The sequence below is a fragment of the Nycticebus coucang genome, chromosome 6 (genome assembly GCF_027406575.1).
Source record: "Nycticebus coucang isolate mNycCou1 chromosome 6, mNycCou1.pri, whole genome shotgun sequence".
NCBI classification, from domain to species: domain Eukaryota; kingdom Metazoa; phylum Chordata; class Mammalia; order Primates; family Lorisidae; genus Nycticebus; species Nycticebus coucang.
The window spans coordinates 95484079-95506480 of NC_069785.1; the positions used below are offsets into that span (position 1 = coordinate 95484079).

The following is a 22402-nucleotide window of genomic DNA, read 5'->3' on the forward strand; positions in this document are numbered from 1 at the left end:
GCCTGTTTTCAAGGATGAATTACAAAATACTGATGATTGAAAAAAATATGCCGAGTAACCGTTTCTGAGAGAAAATTAGGAGATATTATCAAATCTCTTTTCTCTGAGTGCCTTTATCTAGGAGTGCTAGGGAAAATATATCCACCTCAAACATTTTGACAATTTTTTTCACACTGACACATTTCATCTATAATGAAAACCATAGGTCCCATAACATTTTTAAATAATCATAAAATACATTTCATTTTACTTGGAAACTTATTTTCCTTTGTTTCTAATTCTGAATCCTATATATTTGATAAGTGTAACTATTATTTAATAATTGCTATCTGCTGTCTAAATATGTACAAAGAAAGCACAAGAACTGATTCAGACACTTACAAACAGACAAGTGCTGGTGCACACAGTAGGACCTACAAGGTTATAACATCTGTGGACCAGGCAGTTTCTGTACGGGTGTCATAGCATCAAGTACCAACTATGTCAGTAGGTGAATTCTCCACCAATAATTCAGACTTTGTCCTGCTCATTATTTATATACACATATCATCAAGACAGCCTGCTTAGGGATTTTTATTCATATTTTAACATTGGGCTTATTTGGGATCAAGTAATTTTGGAGTTATGGATGCTGTTCAGTTAACACTTATCTTGTAATATTCTGTTTTTTCAACCAATATTATTTATGACCGATTATTCTTCAAGATCTCTTAAAATCTTATAGAGTAAATGAACACTATATTGTTCACTAAATGGCAAATAGCAGTAAAATGGTAGATTTCACATTAATTTTCTTATTTTTGGAAAAAATGTATAAAACTTTTAAGGATAGATAGTTTCTAATACTACCTAGGACTTCAAAGGTTTTTCTAAAATTTGTTTTCTTAAAATACAATAGAAACATAAGAATAATTGAAAAATAGAAATGGAAATATTAAAATAATATATATGTGAAAATTAAGTGCAAAACATGGTGGTTAATATATTTCTCAAACACTTTTATTTCTGAGTAATGAATTCTGTCCTAAATATGTTACTTTTTAACATGAGAGCATATCATACAGTATTCAAAGTATTTATAATGTCGTACAGTTGCACACAGAACCTAGCAATTTAAAATACGGAGCTAGAGCTGGAGGACCCCAAAGTGCCTGCGTATTAACAACAATTAAGCAAAATATAATCATTAACTTTGTAGTTAATCAACTTACCTTTCCTTAAGTCATCAGGTTTTTCAAAAGATTACACTTCTTTCATTGGTTGGCTAATTTATGTGTATTAAATCAACACACAACCAGGGCTTAGGTTAATGACTCTATTTATTTTGTGCAACCATTCTGCCCACTCACCTATGACTGATAGCAAGGTATAAATACTCTATTCAGAATTGCTTGGACATTTTCTTGCCTGAGAGACTGAGAACGTTATTTAAATTTGATTGAATAGCGAACCTCAATTCGTTCTGGTTTCACTGCAAAAGAAGCCTGTGCAATCGTTCACTTATCGAAAGTCTTTTGATTTACTCTGAAATTATCCATTATCATCAAAATGTTTTGTGGGGACTATGTAAGTATAATGGTTATTTCTTTTCAGTATTTTGATATTTTATCCTTATTAATAAAGTTTTGTTTATGTTTGTGTTACTTGGCATTTTCAACAGGAAATAATGTGTTAATTTATTTGCATTAAATTTTAAGGCCTAGAAATTCCATCCATGAGATTAATTTTTTATGTTAATTTTGAAACAATATACTATCCCAGAGACGCAATTTAATTACCTCAACTTTTTTTTTGTTGTTGAGGTTTTTGGCTGGGGCTGGGTTTGAACCCACCACCTCCGGCATATGGGGCTGGTGCCCTACTCCTTTGAGCCACAGGTGCTCCCCTAATTACCTTGACTTTTATAAGTAACATGACTCAGAATTCTGACTGAAGTTATAATAGAATTTTTTGTTTTCATATTTCTTTGTCTTTATATGAAATTAAAATAATTTTTATTTTAATCCCATGCTTTCTTAAGGAAATTGTTCATTTTTTAATAGTTGCTATTGATGTAGTGTATGTCACAGTTGAGTTGTTTGGGTTCTTCCTTGTCTGAATCATTTTGGTGCATTAAAAAGCCAATACAGCCATTGAGTTACCTGGATATACTGTTTTATTTGAGAGTTACCATAATTGTTTTATTAGTTGTGAGGCAGTTATATTTTACTACAGAGAAATAAAATGTATAAGATAATTTAGGCCCATGTGGTAAATAATTTAATTTGAAAAAGCCTATTGTTGTATCCCTTTCCATTCATTCAAGTACAGTTATTTAGAAGTAATCAACATTAAATTCTGTGTACTGTATTGTCTTATATTAATATTTATATGTCAAATTTTTATAAATTTTTTTTTTTTTTAATTTGGCCAGGGCTGGGTTTGAACCCGCCACCTCCGGCATATGGGACCGGCGCCCTACCCGCTGAGCCACAGGCGCCGCCCTATATGTCAAATTTTTAAATGAAACATTTAGAGACTATGTAAATTATATTTCAGGGATAATAAAACGTTTATCATGATAACAAGATTTTAAAGGTACACAATGATTTGCCGTACTTCCAAAGCAGATAAATAAAATCTCTTCTCCCTATTCTTAGGTTGTAACTGGGTTATAGCTTTCATGTGAAGGTCCTACATTAGTTTCATAATAAGGGTGAGTACATTGGGTACTTTTTCAATCTTAGTAAATGTGGAATGTAAAGGTCTTGGCAAAATAACTAAGAAAATGCCAGGAAAGCTATGTTAACTAGTGTGATGAAAATGTGTCAAACGGTCTATGAACCAAGTGTATGGTGCCCCATGATCATACTAATGTACACAGCTATGATTTAATAAAAAAAAAAAATAATAAAGAGTTGGATTTGAGCATACCTGAAAATTAATTTTAAGCTTTTCTTTCAGTTTTATTGGCAATAAACATTACACTTTATGTATAATCATAGCAAGTACAGACAGTAAAATGGCTTTATATAATCAATCTTGTTATATTTTAAAGTAATTTTCTATCTTAATTTATATGGCCCATGTGGTTAGAATTTGGTGTTAAGAAGACCGATATGGGCCGCGCTTGTGGCTCAAGGAGTAGGGCGCCGATCCCATATGCCGGAGGTGGCGGGTTCAAACCTAGCCCCGGCCAAAAAAAAAAAAGACCAATATTTGAGGCCAAGATTACTATCTTATCTGTTTTTGTTTCTGTCTGGTGTCCTTAAGCAAAGGACAAGCTCTTCTGTAAGCAAGAAAGTTCTCATTTCTTACCATGGATAATACTGACCAGGATGCTTATTAAACATAGATTCTCAGCCCCTCTGCTCAGCAGTTCTGATTCTTATATATGATATTTGAGTTTGACATAAATGGGTTTGCACTGTTGAGAGCTCCTGAGGTGGTTCCTTACTGTCAGTCACAAAATGTAGGCAATTTACATATACATTAAGAAAAAGGCAGATATCATAGAAAAGTAGTTACATTTGGGTATAAAATAAGCATACACAGTATTTTAAAAAATTGCTTTCTACAATTATGGAATTAATCAGGCATCAGTCAATAAGGGTGTTTTTACATTAAGATGGTAAATTTACTTTTGGTACAACAGGCATATGTATTTTACTTACGTGCTTGATTCTGAGACCACTCCTTGAAAGCAAGATTTAATTAATTGATTACTGCAAGCCTGAAAGTGTTTTGATTCATTAATTAGTCAGATTTAAACCACGTTTCAGGAAGATATTGGTATACTATTCCTATTTGAATGGAGAAAATTTCATTACACAGTGCTAAAAAATTTGCCCACTCCAGGATCTAGACCAAAGTATCCCTAGTAGGGAAAATTCACAATCTTTCCTTTTCAGGATATTGCCCAATTCTTGTGAAATTGTTGACTGGTTTTTCCTGTTTTTTCATCAAGCCCCCTATTTTCTACAGCAGCATTTAATTTACTATAAATTCATTCCTTTGACAATGCCCTTCCTTTTGGCCTCTAAGGTAACTTTAATACTGGTCCCTTTTCTAACCTTTTGATACCTTTTCCTATTTCCACCATGTTTATTGGCTGGCAGACAAATGTTAATCACAGCACTATTAAAAGCACTATAACATTGGTAATATATTTCATGCCTGAAATAGCATAATATATTACAAACAAAGTAGAAAAATTAATATTATAATTTTCTGTCTTTTGTATGTCAGGGTCTTGTCCAATTTAATACACAAACTTTTTTAAAGAATACTATTTAACATGCCAAAATTTTGAAATGCTTCTTTGAGGTACTAGATATTCTACTGAGTGGTTTAACACACATGACTTTCAGTCTTTACTACATTCAAGGACAGTATTATCGTCCTATTTTCCATATAAAAGTACTGAGTTTCAGAGCACTTGTGTACTTTTCCCAGGATACATAAGATCCCATCTAACTCCAAAGCCACATCTAGAGAGAGAGAGAGAGAGAACATTATTTGTGAAACCAAGAAAAGAGGGAAAATTGCCAACAGTATGTGTACAAAGCTGCTTGTACTCATGAGTGTGCCCTGAAACAGCTCAAGAGCACATTTTTAAGTAATTTGTATGCATTTCATAGGAGGGAATGTCTTCTGTGGGCAATGTGACATTCTGCATCTCATTCTACCTCGAGGGGAGTTAACCCATCAGTCTTTAGCAATGGATTATACACAATGAAGGGAAAGCACTTGGGAAATAAGAAGCAAATTTGGGGCATATTATATCAGAGCAGTTGCAGGCTGAAAACACATCTTGTGGGAGCAAATGCCGTTGATAAGGCACGATCATGTTCAAAGCAGGCTTCTTTTCTGGAGGAAGAAATTCCTGGGAGGAAAAACTTCTGTCCAAAGAAATCTGACTTTGATTGTTTATCTTCAGTATGACTTACTGAATAAATACTATTAAAAGGTTATTCATACTTTAGATTGCTTTTCATTATCACCAGGCTACACAGTCTGAACTTTACACACTTTGATTCAACAAAAGTTATGAGTTATGCTAGTTTATGACTTTGAGTTTTACCAAACTTCTGTGGAACTAATAAGTGTAGGACTGAAAAAATTAAATGTAGTAACTTTTTCCTTGAAGTGAAATGCATACTAATTTTTTTTAATACCATTGTAACAACCATAGATAGTTTTTAATGTAGAGGCTGGACTAATGTGACTGTGAGTAATGTTAAACGCGCACTCAAAGCCAGCCTCACTGCTGGGATCCATGTGACTGGAGACAGTGGACTTAATCTCTTGGCTTCTTAATTTCCCTACCTGTTAAATGGGTGTGATAATAGCACCTACTTTGTAAGAGTCTCTTGAGAATTATTTGGCAGATAGAGTACTAAGAAAAGTGCCTGGAAGAGAGACAGCAGCACAGAATGTGAGTTGTTATTCAGTTTTATTAAGTACCAGTGCCAAAGATCGAATCCAATTTTACTTACTCAAAATATCTGGTCTTCAACAGCCCAATGCACTGCTTCTAGGGAGGAGATTAAGTTTATACCCATTACTAATGGAAAAAAATACATATATTATATGTTTATATATGTACAACATATGCACATATGTATGTGTGCATATAATTATTTCAAATGTTATGAATAAACTTGAGTAACATCAAAAGTTTCTTGAGTAGCAATATACTTTCTCTTAAACTCAGCATAATCTTTTATTCATTTATTTTATTTGAGACTGAGTCTTGCTTCCTTACCCTTGGTAGAGTGCCATGGGTAGGTGCTGTGGCATCATAGCTCACAGCAACCACAAACTCTTGGGCTCAAGCCTCTTGCCTCAGCCTCACAAGTAGCTGGGACTACAGACACCCACCACAGTGCCTGGCTATTTTTTTTTAGAGACAGGGTCTCACTCTGGTTCAGGCTGGTCTTGAACCTGTGAGCTCAGGCAATCCTCTCACCTCAGCCTCCCGAGTGCTGGGATTACAGGGGTGAATCACCACATCTGGCTAAACTCAGCATAATTTTTATTTGTAAGTAGATTCTGTCATGGTTGAAAATTTACGTAGACACACTGTTCTCACCAATTACTGTCAACTTCTCCATGTTATGGCAAAACTCCTCAAAAGTGTATTGCTCTCCTTATATCCAGTTTTTCCGCCCCAGCTGTCTCTCAACCCACTCTAAGTGGGCTTCTCCTGCAAATGCTCCACCCAAACTGCTCTTATGAAGGTGAGCAGTGCCTTCCCAGGGCTGAATTCCATGCTCTCTCTTTGTCCTGTTAGGTGTCTGGGCATCTTTTGACAATCTCCTTTCCCTGCAGTATTCCAGGGCCAAATTCTGAAAACTCTCCTCTTTCCTACATATGGTCTCTCCTTTGCACATAGCATCTAATAGCATGGCTTTCATTACAATCAAGATACAGACTCTTTTGTTAAATTTCTATCTCAGCCCGGTGCCTACGCCCAACTTCAGTTTCATAGAACCAAGCATCTATTCCATCCTCTTATTAGCTCAGGCAAAGGGGAAAAAAAGTTAAAAAAAAAAAAAAAAGCTTGCCATTATCCCTGACTCTTTCTTTTATACCTTACATTATCATCACCTGCTGGTTTTATTTAGTACCATCCTACCAGCGTCTGTGATTTCGCTCCTAAGGTCTGTGGCTGAAGCAGTGACGTGATTGTTGAAAGCTCTCTCCTCTGAACAGGTTCCATCAGCATCCTAAAATATAGAAATGGGGTCAGAGGTAAAATCATCTGATATTTATATCAGAAAGCCATTAGCCCAGAGTCACAAGTTCTTAGCATACTTACCATGACAGAAAGAATAACAATAAGACTTGAATTTCATTTTTCCAAGAGTTTTCAGTACACAGAGAAGAAGAGGTCTTATTCGGACACTTCTCTAGATATGCGGGTTTCTCTGGAATGCTACTTTTCCAGATGATTGTAAAATTATCTGAAAAGTTATTTTGGCATTCTACCTCTACAATAAAAAATGTACATATTTTGTTCACTTAAATAAGTAACATTTTAAACCTAGTACCCTCTTCAAATTTAAATATAATAACATTGGGATTGTAAAACTCCCAGTGAATAGAGGAAAGGTGACTATATATTTATTTCATTCTTCCTGGTTAATTAGTCCATTTGACAAACAGTACAGGGAGAAAGTCATGGGATGGCCACAAATTATAAGCTTTTAAAACCTATACCTTGTTCCATTAAGTCACAAGATAAAAGTCTTCAGAAATTATATTTGAACAATATGAGTCATGGTTATTCTAATGCGTCACATATTAGGGTGGAGAGAGCAGAAAGGAGCCACTTAGAGGGCATACTCGGATTTTTCATTTTGTACTTCAGCCTCACAGAGCAGCACCCACCCCTCTATCTACCTTGGCTTTCTTTTATCAGCAAAAATTCTTTGTAATCAGGAGTTACTTGCCTGATTTTCCAAAAAGGAGGGGATTATAAGAATTTTTTTTTAATGAATTACAGAGTTCATGCTGTTAGTCTCCCAGCTTCAGCTTCTCTGAATTGTCTCCAATGACTGAAGAAACTTCGCTTACAGCTTGTGGACATGCTTTTCTCATCCAGCCCAGAGTAAAAATTGCTCTTTCTTTGCCAATATCACAGGTGTCACTGCACATTGTTACGAATCCACGCTTTCTTTTTTTCTTTTAATTTTTTTTTTTTTTTGCAGTTTTTGGCCAGAGCTGGGTTTGAACCCACCACCTCTGGCATATGGGGCCAGTGCCCTACCCCTTTGAGCCACAGGACCCACCCAGGAGTCCATTCTTTCTTAATTACACTTTTATTTGTGTCTTGCAGACATTCTAGTAATTAAGCTAGAAGAAACCATAAAAAAATTTACAGAGTATGACACAAGTCACATACAAAACATAATAGTAACTTGTATACAAGATGATGTGTTTTATATACTTCTGCTCTGGATAAAATCAATTTCACTCCCAGCTACTTGGGATTGGTTTTTTATATTTATTCTGTGGAAATTTGTAATAAAGCCAAGGGGTATCATATTGTATTTTATCATCCTATCTCTTAATTGAAAAAATTGTGCTATTTTTATTTTTAAATAAGCCAGAATTAAAAGCATTATGGTAATACTTTTTAAGTTATGAAAAAAGAAAACACTCTAACACCAATAGACACATCATTCGAAGTACTGTGTATTAGTAATGGGCTTTCTTAAAAAATTGTAAATCATATTGTATTTCACAGATGGGTTGTTCTTTCACTGTTTTCCTCTGAGCTATGAGTTTCCATGGAACAATCTCCGCTCCATCTGCATCACTTGGATTTTTATGAATCCTGTAATCTAAATTCAAACATTTCAATTTTCTCTAATAAGATCTTAGTGCCTTGTTTGTGCAAAAAGCTTTGGTGGCAAGTACTACATTTAATTCCTGTGAATGACATGAATCACCCTCATACAATTATCTTTTCAGTTCCCATAAAGCAATCTTTAATTCCTGAGGAAATAATTACTGTTAGTTAAGAAGAAAAATATTTTTAATTTGATTCTTCTATGTTTCTACTATTGGTTCTAGTATCATGATTTCTTACTGAAAAATAAATGATGGAACAGTGGAGGCCAATGGACTGCTTTTGACAATAAACACACAATTAGAACATTAGGCTTCTGTGTATGTAAATCAAACATATAGAAGCTACTTTCAGTTTAATTTATCTAGAAAAAAATATGGAAACCGTTAATGTGAATTACCACAGTCTCCTTCTCATTCATTGTTCCCACAAGATACAAGGCACCATCTTCCCAGCTCCCAATTTCAACCCCATCATGGATGCCCAGATGCTGGGCAGTGCACTCCAAGGCTTTGGTAAGTCTCATCATGTCTACTGGCTTTCATTGCAATTTTTTCTTGCTCCTCTTTGTTGTCAGGCTATACTGTCGGTGTAAAATCTCTGATGCCTTACAAAAGGTAGACATAGATTTAAAAAAAAAAAACAGGAAAAGAAGTGAAATGGCAAAAAATTACAGAAAAAGATAATACTGATGAACAGATTTTCTTTTAGAAATTGCAAACTTAATCTTCACATGTTTCGCTTAACCACTTTAGTTGAGGATGAAAGTCTGTTTTGACTTTTGCCTTTGTTTTCTACCCTGTTTTTTTCCCCTACTTTTACTTCCAATTAAATCAAACTTCCAGTTATTCCCCAAAATGGTTTCTGCTTTTTTAAAAAATTATTTTTAATATCCCTATAAACTGGCCTAATAATCCCTCTGATTGGAATGGCATTTTCTTCCCTCATCTAATTTTCATCCACATTCTCTTCTTTCAAGCATCTGTTCAAAAGCACCTCTGTTTTGAGCCCTTCTCTGGGCACTGACATTGCAGCCAGCTGGACAGTACGCGTCTTGCCCCCAGCTCTGCTCTTCCAGTCCCTCGTCTCATTTGCTCTGGGCTTGTGTTTGTCTCACCTGACTTGATGGTGAACTCCCAGAGCTTGGAGTCTGGCATACAGGTGATTAATACCAACTCACATCTGTGTGTTGTATTCACTATTCAGCATCTCACAGGAAAACAGTAAAGAACTTTCGATACGCTCTCCAAAGTTGACTTTAGGAATTTGCAATGAGTTTATTCCTCTTAAAATACAAATCATCACTAGAAAAACAAAAAGACAAGGTAATGAAAAGTTATGAATTAACTTTTTCTTCTGGAGAGCAATTTTTGGTTTCAACTATAGAGCTCAGCAATCTATTCACTGAGAAGTTTTTCCTTCCTTCAATTTCAATGTTCTTATCATTGCAATTTTAGGGTCAGAATAGGGGTTCATTTTGACCATCGTAATTTGTTTCTTGTCAATGTTTCAGGCTGGGGTATTTCAAGAGGTTTGGTTTTTTTTTTTTTTAATTTTTTTTTATTAAATCATAACTGTATACAATGATATGATTATGGGGCATCATACACTCACTTCATAAACCATTTGACACATTTTTATCACAGTGGTTAACATAGCCTTTCCGGCGTTATCTCAGTTACTGTGCCAAAACATTTACATTCTACATTTACCAAGTTTCGCAAATACCCCTATAATATGCACCACAGGTGTGATCCCACCGATTCCCCTCCCTCTACCCACCCCCCCCTTTTCCACTTCCCCCTATTGTTAAGTTGTAGCTGGGTTATAGCTTTCATGTGAGAGTCCCAAATTAGTTTCATAGTAGGGCTGTGTACATTGGGTATTTTTTCTTCCATTCTTGGGATACTTTACTAAGAAGAATATGTTCCAGCTCCATCCATGTAAACATGAAAGAGGTAAAGTCTCCATCTTTCTTTAAGGCTGCATAGTATTCCATGGTATACATATACCACAATTTATTAATCCATTCGTGGATCGATGGACACTTGGGCTTTTTCCATGACTTAGCTATTATGAATTGGGCTGCAATAAACATTCTGGTACAAATATCTTTGTTATGTTGTGATTTTTGGTCTTCTGGGTATATGCCCAGCAGAGGAATTACAGGATTGCGTTCCAGCCACTGTAGCACACCAGCGCGAGAACACAGCTCCAAAATGCTTTAAATGTCTATCCGTCTGTTTGACCCTGCAAAGTGCAATTGAAGAAGATACATCCCTCTCTAAGGTTTTCTCTGTCTACTGAGTTTTATTTAGAAAAATTCAAAAGCAAAAATGTTTTCAAAAGTAAATGAAATGAGTAGTTTCAACAGAAATTGTCTTAAGGTTATATGAAAATGTGCTGATGATCTAAAACAGAACACTTCTCAGTTTAACATTCCCTGGCACTGCTGTCTACTTTCCAATTCCTCACCACTAGAAGCTGCTTCCCTTGTCCATGTATTCCTAGAACTGTATTTGAATGAATGTAGGTTAAAAACGATTCTAGTTGTTAAGGATCTTACAGGGCTCATCGGACACGTGGTTCATCGGACACAGGGTTCATCAGACACAGGGCTCATTGTACACATGAGCTCTGTGAGATCCTTAACAACTAGAATCATTTTTAACCTACATTCATTTTTAACCTACATTTCTAAATCTTGGGAAAAGAGCATACAAGTCAAAACGAATCTTTTTGAAACATTCCGTGCTGTTTGGAGTGGACATTCTCACCTTTTTCCTGATCTTTCTTACCATTAAGTTTGATGCTGGCCATAGGTTTTTTTGATGTTCTTTTATCAAGTTGAGGAAGGTCCCTTCTACGCCTAGTTTGCCATGAGTTTTTATGTTGAATAGTTGCTGGATTTTGTCAAATGTTTTTTCTGTATCTGTCAATATAATCATATTTTTTTCCTTTAGCCTATGGATGTGATGGATGACATTATTTGATATTAGAATATTAAGCCAGCCTTGTATATATATATATAAATTAAAAAAATAAAAACCCACTTAATTGTGAAGTATAATTCTTTTTATACAATGTTATATTTGATTTGATAGTTTTTTGAAGAGTCTTGCATATGTGTTCCTGAGAGACATTGATCAGTGGTTTTTTATTTTTTCCGTGTAATTTCTTTCTCTGGTTTTGGTATTAAAGTAATGATTCCATGATAGAATGAGTTAGGAAGTATTCCTTCTGCTTCTGTTTTCTGAAAGAAATTGCACAGAATTGTATTTCTTCTGTTAAGGCTTGTTATGTCTTCTTGGAGAATTGACCCCCCTGTCATTATGTAGTGACCCTTTTTATCCCTGGTAGTTTTCTTTGCTCTGAAGCCTCTTGCTCTGAAATTAATACAGCTACTGCAGCTTTCTTTATTTTGATAGTATGGTATATCATTCTCCATCTCTTTATTTCTAATCTATCTGTATCTTCACATTTAAAGTTAATTTGATGAGTAGCATCCAGTGCTATTTAGAAATAATTTGAAATTTTAGTAATTATAATTTTGTTGCCTAGTAGGCTACTTTTACCCATCTGCCATTTAGTCAATCCTCATTATTCATGGACTCCATATTTATTAATTTATCCACTCACTAAAGTTTACTTATTTATAACCACCCAATTAATGTTCACAATGACTTCATGGTCATTTGCGGACATGAAGAGATGGGAAAAATTTTAGTCACTAGAATGCACTGTTCCTACTCAAGATCAAACAAGGGCTGACACTCTGCCTTCTTGTTTTAGCTCTCATCCTATAAACAAGTCCATTTTGCAGTCTATTTAGTGCCACAATTTTGCACTTTTATGCTTTTTGTTAGTGATTTTACTGCTTAAAATGGCCTTGAGCATACAGCTGAAGTGATGTCCAGCACTCCCGTGCACAAAAAAGGATTCAGGAGAAAATACCAGTGTTACATAAGCGAAACTCAAGTGTGACTTATAGTGCTGTTGGCCATGAGCATAATGTTAACACATTAATAATATGATATAGCCAGAGAAAAAAGAGGAGAAAATTGATCTGTGCATGAGGCTGTTAAAGAAAATGCTAAAGTAACATTTTTCTATGTTATAAAGCTATGGGATAGATGGAAAAGTAGCTGAATTTGTAGATTCGTGGCATGAGACCTGATTAATACTAATGATAACTTTTTAAAAGGAGCTTAGTGGTCAGTTTTGTTTTGAAAGTAGTGGTAGTGGCTAGCAGGTGAGACAGCGTTCAGACACCTTGCCCTCCCCGAGTTCTTTCTCCATCACCGCTCCTTCCTCTGGAGGTTCTGAACAAAAGCAGTCATTTTGCCTTAATATATATTCATTGTAAGCCTTCTCTCTCACATTGTACAATAAAAAGATGCTGTGCCCATTTATTGCTAAATTAGTTTTCATTTTTAATTGATACGTGAGACTTATACATATTAATGGAGCCCACGGTGATGTTCCCATGTAAGTGATCAGATCAAGGTCACTGGTGCACCCGTCACTTCAAACAGTTACCATTTCTTTGTGTTGGGAACATCCAGTATCCTCCTTCTGGCTATTTAAAACCATATAATGTAATATATTATTGTTAACTATAGTCATCCTGTTTGTGCCCATGCAAATATTAATCAGCTGAAAGGTCAAGGAAGCCTTTTTTTGGGTGGGGCAAAAAGGGATGAAGAAAGAGTATATTTTCTTTACTCCCCTCTACTTTTTATTCCATCTTTTTAAAGGAAGGGAGGAACTCTGTAGTAATAGCACTAAAAGTAGGGATAGGAAGAACCCAGGCTTCATCAAGGATTGTTATGTTGTTGCAGGCTGATGAGGCCCAGTAGAAATAAAGAATACTGGAAAAATCAAGTTTAAAAGAGGAAGGGTTTTATTCCAGGTGGCAGAGCAAGGGCAGACTAGAGTCTAAAAAGGCTACACTCCCCGACTGGCTCAGTCTTCTCCTTTTTATCTCCAATCAAAAGTTCTAGCCATGGGTACCTTTCTCACTGGTCAGTTTGGTATTTGTTTGTTTGTTTGTTTTGAGACAGAGTCTCACCTTGTCAACCTTGGTAGACTGCAGTGGCATCACCGTCACAGCTCACAGCAACCTCACCCTCTTGGCCTCAAGCAATTCTCTTGCCTCAGCCTCCGAAGTAGCTGGGAATACACGTGCCTGCCACAATGCCCAACTATTTTTAGAGACCAGGTCTCGCTCTGGCTCAGGCTGGTTCATTGGTCAGTTTGAATCAAGCTGGAGAAGTGGACTTGGTTTTTATAGAAGCAGAAGCAAGTGTTAGTTCCAGGTCCCAGGAAGTTAGGTTTCTACAAATTCCTAAGAGCTGAGTCACTACGGCAAGGACCTCCAGGGGTGTCTTTGGGCTCTCCTTGAGAAGACCTCTGTTCTCTTAGACCCTACTTTTTCTGGGTATCCTCTTTCAATGTGATTTCCAGCATTGGTTTCAAATTGCTCTCTGCATGAAAGTACCATCAGGGGTAATGCTTGGACATTGATCCTTAGATAATGGGCTGAAAAGCAGCAACTTTACTAATCTTCCAATATTATTCTTTTCCAGACTGTGACAACGACATGCTGATCGGCATTCTAACCCAGCGCTGCAATGCACAAAGGCTGCTGATTGCAGAGGCGTACCAGGGAATGTATGGTCAGGTTAGACTTCTTTATCTTGACCTGTTTCTAGGGCAATCACCTGAGAGCCAATCACACTCTCAGAAAACAGATATTATTTTTCACAAAGACTTTCAGACTTTATTATCTGTCAGAAACAGTTCATATTCTTCGAACATGTTTCAAGGAGTAAGATATATAGCATGAAATGCATGTGTGTGTGAGGGATGTTCAAACTCACTAGTCCCATCCCCAAATCATTCAGCATCCCCACATGAAAAGTTGTGATGACCTTACACTGCCAATTGGTCCAATTAAGCTGAAAGTGTAGCTCTGGGCACAGAAAACAACTAATCATCACCAGGTAAAAAAATATCATCTTTTCCTGCAATTCCCTGAAGGTCTCACCAAACTCTCAGCCAAAGAGAATTCTGTAGTAGCTGTTTTTCTCTCCAGTGTGCAGTTACAGAGACCATTAAAAAAGAATGGCAGTTTAAAAATACTTTAAGGCAATAAAGCTATCCATAGTGTTTTAAAGTAATCACATTCTAATTTCAAAATAAGTACCATTAAAGATTCCTTGTTTTCGTCATGCATTTCAATCACAGATTCAGAATAAAAATTCTTCGGGGCAAAAGGGCCTGAAATAGCAATTACTTGGTCAACTGAACACTATCGATAAAACACTATCATAAAATTTTCTCTATAGAGTTAGTCCATACAAATTGAGTCCATGTCTAAACCCTAGTCTTTGAACAACTATATAAAAGATAGCTGTCAGTTTTAGAAATAATTAATAATATAAATGCTACTACTAATAGTGCTATTGATTGAATTAAGCCAAAAAAGACCAGTTATACATTTTTTTACACATAAAACTGTTACCTTAACTTATGTTCCCATGACACTTGTGCTAGTTTTCTTTTGTAAAAGAACATAAAAATTATATATAAAAATAATATCATTGGCAATCTAATTCTGTTTTGATATGTATAGTGCTATAAGGGACGTCATTTCATTTTTTGTACCTTTTCTCACTCAGAGGTTTACATATCTCATACAGTGGTGCTTTTTATATATCAGGTTAAGTTTAGGCTAAAATATTGTCAAGTTCTACAAAATTGCATTAAAGCACATTAAAGTAATGAAGAAATAAGGTATTTACACTCAAGGAAGTTAAAATCTATTAAAGAATTTATATACTACTATAAATATACTTTTCCCCATACAGATAAGGTCTCAAAGTCAGTTAAATGCTCACTTCTGCTGAGGAATCCACACCTCCTGCAAAAGCTCAGCTGGGATCCTCTGGAGGTCAGGTGGTCTGTCGCCCCCTGTCCTGTCAATGCCCTACTCATACCACCAATTATCAAGTCCAGTACATCCCTCCTCCTCTCACCTCTTTCTTTCTCCTCCTTCACAAACTCTTGATTTGAGTCTTCACCGTTTTTGTGCCCAGATAATGCTAAAACCCCTCACTGGTTCCCTCAGCCCCTTACTCTTGTAATTCATCCCCAAGCTCAAGCCAGAGTCACTCGACATCTAAATCTTCATACCACTTGCCACTTTCAGCCTTGAATGTCTATCCCTTTCCTCCTTCCATATGCCTGGGCAATAAACCCAAAGCCTTCACAGGCTACAAAGCCTGGCCTGCCCGGTTTCTGCTCCCTCTTTCTCCCTCTGCCCTCCTCACTGGCCAGTAGCCCAGTGGAACTACTGAACTGTAGTTTGCTCTATGAACCCCTCCTGCTCCTTACCCTCCTCTGATCCAGCTTCATCTGCCTTCAGTGGCTTGATTCTCAATCCTACCTGCTATCCACCTGTCATCCTCCCACTGCCACTCCCAAATCAAGTGCAACAGACTCACTTGACTAAAGCATCATTTCCCTAACTTTCCTGTGTACCTGATGACAGATCTCTGAGCTTGTCTATATTCGTTTCACATTCCCAGAGCCTAAAACCTTGAAAGCTGATTTCTTGTTCATCCGCAGGCTTGGCGCAAATGTCTGTCCAACGTGCGGGGAGGTTGCTTAGCTAGTGTTTGCTGACTGACACTGTGAAGGCAGAGCTGACTGCGGGTCCTCCAATAGGGTGCGGCCAGGCTTGCTCGCTCTCAAGCCCCTCCCTGGCCTGCCACCCCCGCCTTCTGCTCAGGGTTAAGTGCTCACTTGATTCCCAGAGATCACTGTGCATAATTCCACAGCAGCACTTGCTGAATGAGGGTGTGTCAATTCATTTTATGTCCTGCCCACGACATTATCATCTCCTGAAATAGCAGGGACTGGGTTCTTGGCTACAGTCCCTCTGGAGCTCAGGTTCTCACATAGAAAAGGCAATTTGTTTATAGAATAAGTGAATCTAAGGGATTATATTGTATTTGTTTATTACTTATTCCATTAAAGAATAAAAGAAAAAAAGGGACACGCCCTCTTGTTAGCTATATGGTAGTTAAAATGAGCTCACACTTGCCCAGATTACCCTTTCCCTCTCTCCTTGCTCTGGCTGCGACCAGGTTCATTGCCTGGCGCTGGCCAGGCCCTCTTGACATCCGCTGTCACTCTTTTCAGAATCGCTTCTTCCATTTGGCTGATGGATAGCTCTTGCTACCTTCCCTTGTCTGCGGTGAGAATGTATACATTATCTTCTGTGTTAATAATCGACAGTTTCATTTTTTCTGAACACGAATAATTAAGAGTTGACAGAATTATTTTCTCAGCTGCTCAGTAAAGCATAATCCTCCCCCTGCTCCGTGCACACTTCCTCCTGGCCATTTCACATGGTGCAAAGCTGCTGCGTTTCATCAACTCTGCCTTCCTATGGCAGAAACGAATCGCTCCACTCTGCTGAACAGCTGCTTGGAATGCCACTGATTGGCACATTTATCAATATTATAAACCCCGAAGCAAGTCTACTTGAGTTGAACCCAGGAGACGGTGGAATGCCTTTGTGAACGTGCAGGGGACACTTAGACAGCGATTCCCGAAGAAGTGCACATTCAGCAGTAAAGCAGTTTTCTCATTTTTCATCTAAAACAGGGATGACCCACTCTGAAATATGTTGGTTTCTGTTGTGCATTTAATACGCAGCAGCGGTAGTTATGCAACTTCATGCAGAGGCTGACCTGCCCAGTGTCGAACTTGAACCAAGATTATCTGACTCTAAACTGTCTCTTCTGTAGCTTCTCAGTAATCCTCTGAACTAAATAGATGCTGGATTTAATAAGACAGAAGTCAATACCGCTGATCCCCTGGTGTCCAGCAAAGTTTTGCTCAAAGGTCAACCATGACAAATCTATTTTAAATGGTCACCTTCCCTGAGGCCGAGGAGAGTGCTCCAGAGTCCCCTGCCTGCTCTTACTGGCCCATGACACTTACTACCTTCTAACTCACCACATAATTTATTTACTTATTGTAATTATTATTTTTTTCTTGTCATCTCCTTCTAGAACACAAGGCCTACAATGAGAAGAACCTCTGTTTTGTTCTCTAATGTATCCCAGCACCTACACCAGTAGCAGGCACACATAGTTGGTGCCATGGACTGAATTGTGTTCCCCCCAAACTTATATGTTTAAAGCCCTAACCCCCAATGTGACTGTATCTGGAGGTGCCCTTTAGGGAGGTAGTTAAGATTAAGTTAGGTCACAAGCATAGGGACTGGTGTCCTCAGAAGAGGAAGAAACAGCAGGGATGTGCCACAGAGAGAAGACGACCATCTGCAAGGCAGGTGAAGGGATCTCACTAGAAAGAAAACCTACCGGCATCTTGACTTTGGGTTTCCATCTTCCAGAACTATGAAAAAATAAATTGCCATTGCTTAATCCACCCAGTCAGTATATTTCTGTTATGGCAGCAAACTGATATAATTGGTATTTAATAAACAGATGTGAATGTGTAAATAATTCATTCTACAAACACATCTTGTTCTCATAACATTATTTTGCTATCACCCCTCTGCTCCCTGGTTAGAAATATTGATACTTGAAGTGTCAGCATAGCGAGGAAGTAGCTAGCTAGAAAATGATCTGCTTTCGAGATAGAATTATTCTATCATTAATACTAGTAATAGGTATTGTATCTTCTCTACTCCTCACTTTTAGTTCAGAAGAGAGGGGGATAGATGTCGTTTTAGACCCCGAAGTTGAAATTCTTTACATAGTTTATCACACATTAATTTTATAAACATAATTTAAATATAATTTTAAATGGTACGATTACAACTACTTCCATAGTTGACAAGTTTCCTACACTGCCAACCTTCTCAAGTTGACCTGATTTTGATAGAAAAAACACGTACCTCCACAGGTATAGGTACTGTAGGCCTAGTTCCTTATGTTGACCACCTCAGTGTGTTGAAAAGTTTGTCCCAGTCCCTTGGTGGTTAACTTACTGAGTTTATAATGTATCATATCTGTCAAATACATAATGGGTAAATATACTCCCTTTGGTGAAACTGAAAACTTAAAAAAATAAAAAAAAAATTTAAAATTTGAAAATGTTTTTTTCATAATCAATCCTAATTTTATAAATTTAGGAAACAACCTGGGTAAATTTGTTACAGCCTAGGAAATTATTTCTCCTTGGGATAACATATCAAATCTCTGTTGGGGAGGGAAGTAGGAACATAAGGAGGGTGGGAAGGATGGATGGAGGTAGCGTGAGGGAGGGAGGATAGAAGGAAGGAAGTCAGAGATACTGATGAAACCAGGCCTTATCAGGATTCAAAATACTCTTTAAACAGTTCTATAAATTTACATTTTCACCTGCAATAATGCTTCCCATTTCCCTTAAATCTCACCAAGATTGGGTAATATGAAACTTCTTAACTTCTGTCTGATCCTATGAGTGTAAATGGAATCTTTTTAACTTCTATTTTTCCCTGATAAAAGGTAATGTTGAAGATCTTTTCATGTATCTTTTATGTGATGGTTTCTTCTTTTTTTTAAGTGAGCTCTTTATATCCTTGTGTATTTTTATTTTGGTAGCTTCTGGTTTGTTTATTGATTTGTAGTTATTTATCTAATTTTTACATCAGTCCTTTCTTGGCTTTATAAACTACAAATGTTTTCTTCAAATATATGGGTTATTTTTATGTCATGTTTTGTAATCTTGTGTCAAGAACTGTGACACGAAGTATGAGACTTCAACCTACTTATGGGGTAGCAAGTTAATCGGCCAAGATGACACAGATGCTGGAAAGAGGCACAAGACTCTTGGGTCAGAGACAAAAGACAGTCTATGACTCACACTAACTTGGTGGGCAGAGTATCAGCACTTCTGAAGTACTTCCCTGAGCTTCAGTTCCCATGATCAATGTGAAGATGGCCAGATAACACCTACAGTATGAAGTGGGTCTCACTGCAGAAGAGAAACCATGAGGGTAGGACACCTGAATAATTTATAAAAGGCAAAACGAATGCCTGGCTTTTGCTCATCAGAGAAACATCTCTGACTTCCAAGGCTACTGGTTATGCCAAATTCCTTGGAAAGGTACTTTGCATAACATTCAGAAATCAGAGACCCACGGAGAATTGTCTCCTAACAATATTACTCCTCATTTTTATGCTACCTCTACTACTGATAAAATTTTCTATGAGTATGCTAAACCCTAGGCCACTCTTATTAGTCTGACCCAACCCAGGCTGGGAACAAATTTATCAATTTTTCTCAAACAACTAAAGCTCCTACTAATAGGAGAAGAGAGAGGTAAACATACCCCTCCACCAGGGTCCTAGACCCAATAGGCTGCATAAATCCCATAAATCAATAGGCCAGGCCTAACCCAAAAATCTGGGTTCTCTCTCAGTGTTGGTAGTGACCTTTCTACTTGGTTTGAAGTATTAGATACAGCAGGATGTCTCAGCGATGGAGCAGACCTCTCCTTGACTGAGAAGGAAAGAATTACAAGATGATCGTATCATCCAAGGCAGGATTGGCCAGTGAGCCCAGGGGTCCTGCATGCCATCTAGTGCCAACATGCTGAGACTGGGTGCTCCTCACGCAGTGCCAAGGTTGTTTTACTGAACTCTAACACCAGAAAATTGGCCTCCATTCCAGCAGCTGTAATTTCACCTTTTCCCCTATTATTTTCCATTTACCACCTAGAGCTTTTATTAGTGATCATTGTATATAAGAGGAAAGGGGCCACTTTTATAAAATTTCCAGAAAGCCCCGGGTCCCACACACGTAGTAAATGTACTCATTAAAGCGATCATTGTCGTTATGGTCTGGAACTGTGAACGACCAGGAGAGTTGAGGTGGCAGAACCAGAACCGAGTTGAGTTCCTACATTCATCTTTGTTGGGCTGCCACCCAGCACACCCCGAGGGTGGTGTTTAGGAGGAAGCAGGGAGCCTCAAGCTCAAGAATGATCAGGGTGAAATTCCAAATTTTAAAGATAGGTCTGTATGTCTGACCCTCTTCCACCTTCATCATGGTCATTACTGAAGAAGAGGCTGAAAAGACGTGATTCTTTCCCAGGAATTATATTGTATTTGGAAACAAAACACTGAGCTGGGTTGACCATAAGGAGATAAAAGAAACATAGTCAGAGATCTTACCAAGTTGATGAACTTGTAAAAGTCCCAGGACCCGAGGGATCGTGGGGAACATGGAAGGGATCAAAAAAAATAAAAATAAAAAAATATTTGGAAATGTGATATTGAAGCCAGAGATGTAAAAACCAATTTTAGAAGAAAAATTAACAAAAGACTTTAGTGTGTTTTCAGTAGCATTTAATAGCACTAAAAACCACACTGCGCCTAGATTCCCAGTAGGCTGGACAGATAAAAACATGCCATGGACTGGTTTCAAGGATCATAACTGTGCATCAGAAGTCAGCTGACTGAGCAGAAATGGCAGCACTGTAATTTAAAGAAGTGTCAACAGTCATGAGACCTTTGGGATCCCCGAGAGATAATCACAGTCTTACCAGGAGCCCTGAGATACAATCACAGTCTTATAGGAGCCCTGAGAGATGTAATAGTCTCATATAATTCATTTGCCAGAGATGCAGGAGCAAAACTCTGCCCACTGTGCCTGCCTTCATCATGAAAAGGTGCATAGACTTCTGACAGAAGTTACCAGGCTGGAAAGTGGTGGTAATCTTGCCATCAGATATTTTGAACACTCTCCACATCTGGGTCCCGATGGCATGTGTGTTGTGATGTGCGGTCTAATGATGAAGCAGGCACAGTGGCATGATCTGGGCAATGTGGGCTTGACTGGCAGCTGGTTCCAGTCAGTCCCTCAGAGAGTGAGGATTCACTGTGGATGAAGAATGATAGGAAAGCGGGGAGGTGGAGCAAGATGGCGGCCGAGTAACAGCTTCCTTGCCTCTGGGCACCATGAGTCTGGGGAGATAGGACTCCAGGCATCTCTGGCTGGTGGGATCGGCCTATCATCACCTCTGCGAGGATACAGGGACTCAGCGAGAGACTTCTGAACCCCAAGAGGAGGACTAAAACAGTGGAAAACTGGCAAGTGGTCACGTGTGTTCAATCTGTCTAAACTTGCCCACAACTTCCACAGGCACAAGAACTTAAAGAGCAAGAGGAAGTGAAAGGAAAATTAGGGCAAGGAAACAGATAAAAGAAATCACTAATGAGGAAGAATCAGCAGAAAACTCCAGGCAACATGAAGAACCAGTCCAGAACAACCCCACCAAGGGACCATGAGGTAGCTACTGCAGATGATTCCACCTATAAAGAAATGTTAGGAATGACAGAAAGGGAATTTACAATACACATGTTGAAAACAATGAAAGAAATGATGGAAATAATGAAGGAAACTGCTAATAAAGTGGAAAATAACCAAAAGGAAATCCAAAAACAGAATCAAACAAGAGATGAATGATATGAAGAATATAAAAAGGATATAGCAGTGCTGAAGGAACTGAAACAGTCAATTAGGGAACTTAAAGATGCAATGGAAAGTATCAGCAACAGGTTAGACCATGCAGAAGAAAGAATTTCAGAGGTAGAAGACAAAGTTCTTGAGATAACTCAGATAGTAAAAGAGGCAGAAAAGAAGAGAGAGAAAGCAGAACGTTCACTGTCAGAATGATGGGACTTTATGAAGCTTTCCAACATACGAGTTATCGGAATTACAGAAGGGGAAGAAGAACGCCCCAGAGGAATGGAAGCCATACTAGAGAATATTATAAAAGAAAATTTCCCAAATATCACCAAAGATTCTGACACACTGCTTTCAGAGGGATATCGGACCCCAGGTCACCTCAACTCTAACCGAGCTTCTCCAAGACACATTGTGATGAACCTGTCCAAAGTCAAGACGAAAGAAAAGATTCTGCAAGCTGCCAGGAGTAAGCGCCAGTTGACCTACAGGGGCAAATCCATCAGAGTGACCACAGACTTCTCTAATGAAACTTTCCAAGCAAGAAGACAATGGTCATCTACCTTTAAT

General features: G+C 37.8%; 1 protein-coding gene across 3 annotated transcripts in view; it reads left to right on the forward strand.

Annotated features, from left to right (window-relative positions):
• Positions 1-1411: 1411 nt before the first annotated feature.
• LOC128588010 (annexin A10-like) overlaps positions 1412-22402 on the forward strand; it is a 55411-nt gene continuing 34420 nt past the window's right edge. For 2 of the 3 annotated variants that reach the window (XM_053594576.1, XM_053594575.1), the window contains exons 1-3: positions 1412-1566; positions 8772-8853; positions 13927-14021. In XM_053594576.1, coding sequence (XP_053450551.1) covers positions 1549-1566; positions 8772-8853; positions 13927-14021 — 195 coding nt within the window. In that variant the 5' untranslated portion in view covers positions 1412-1548. The remainder of the gene's footprint in view (positions 1567-8771; positions 8854-13926; positions 14022-22402) is intronic. The other variant, XM_053594577.1, reaches the window with a different exon arrangement.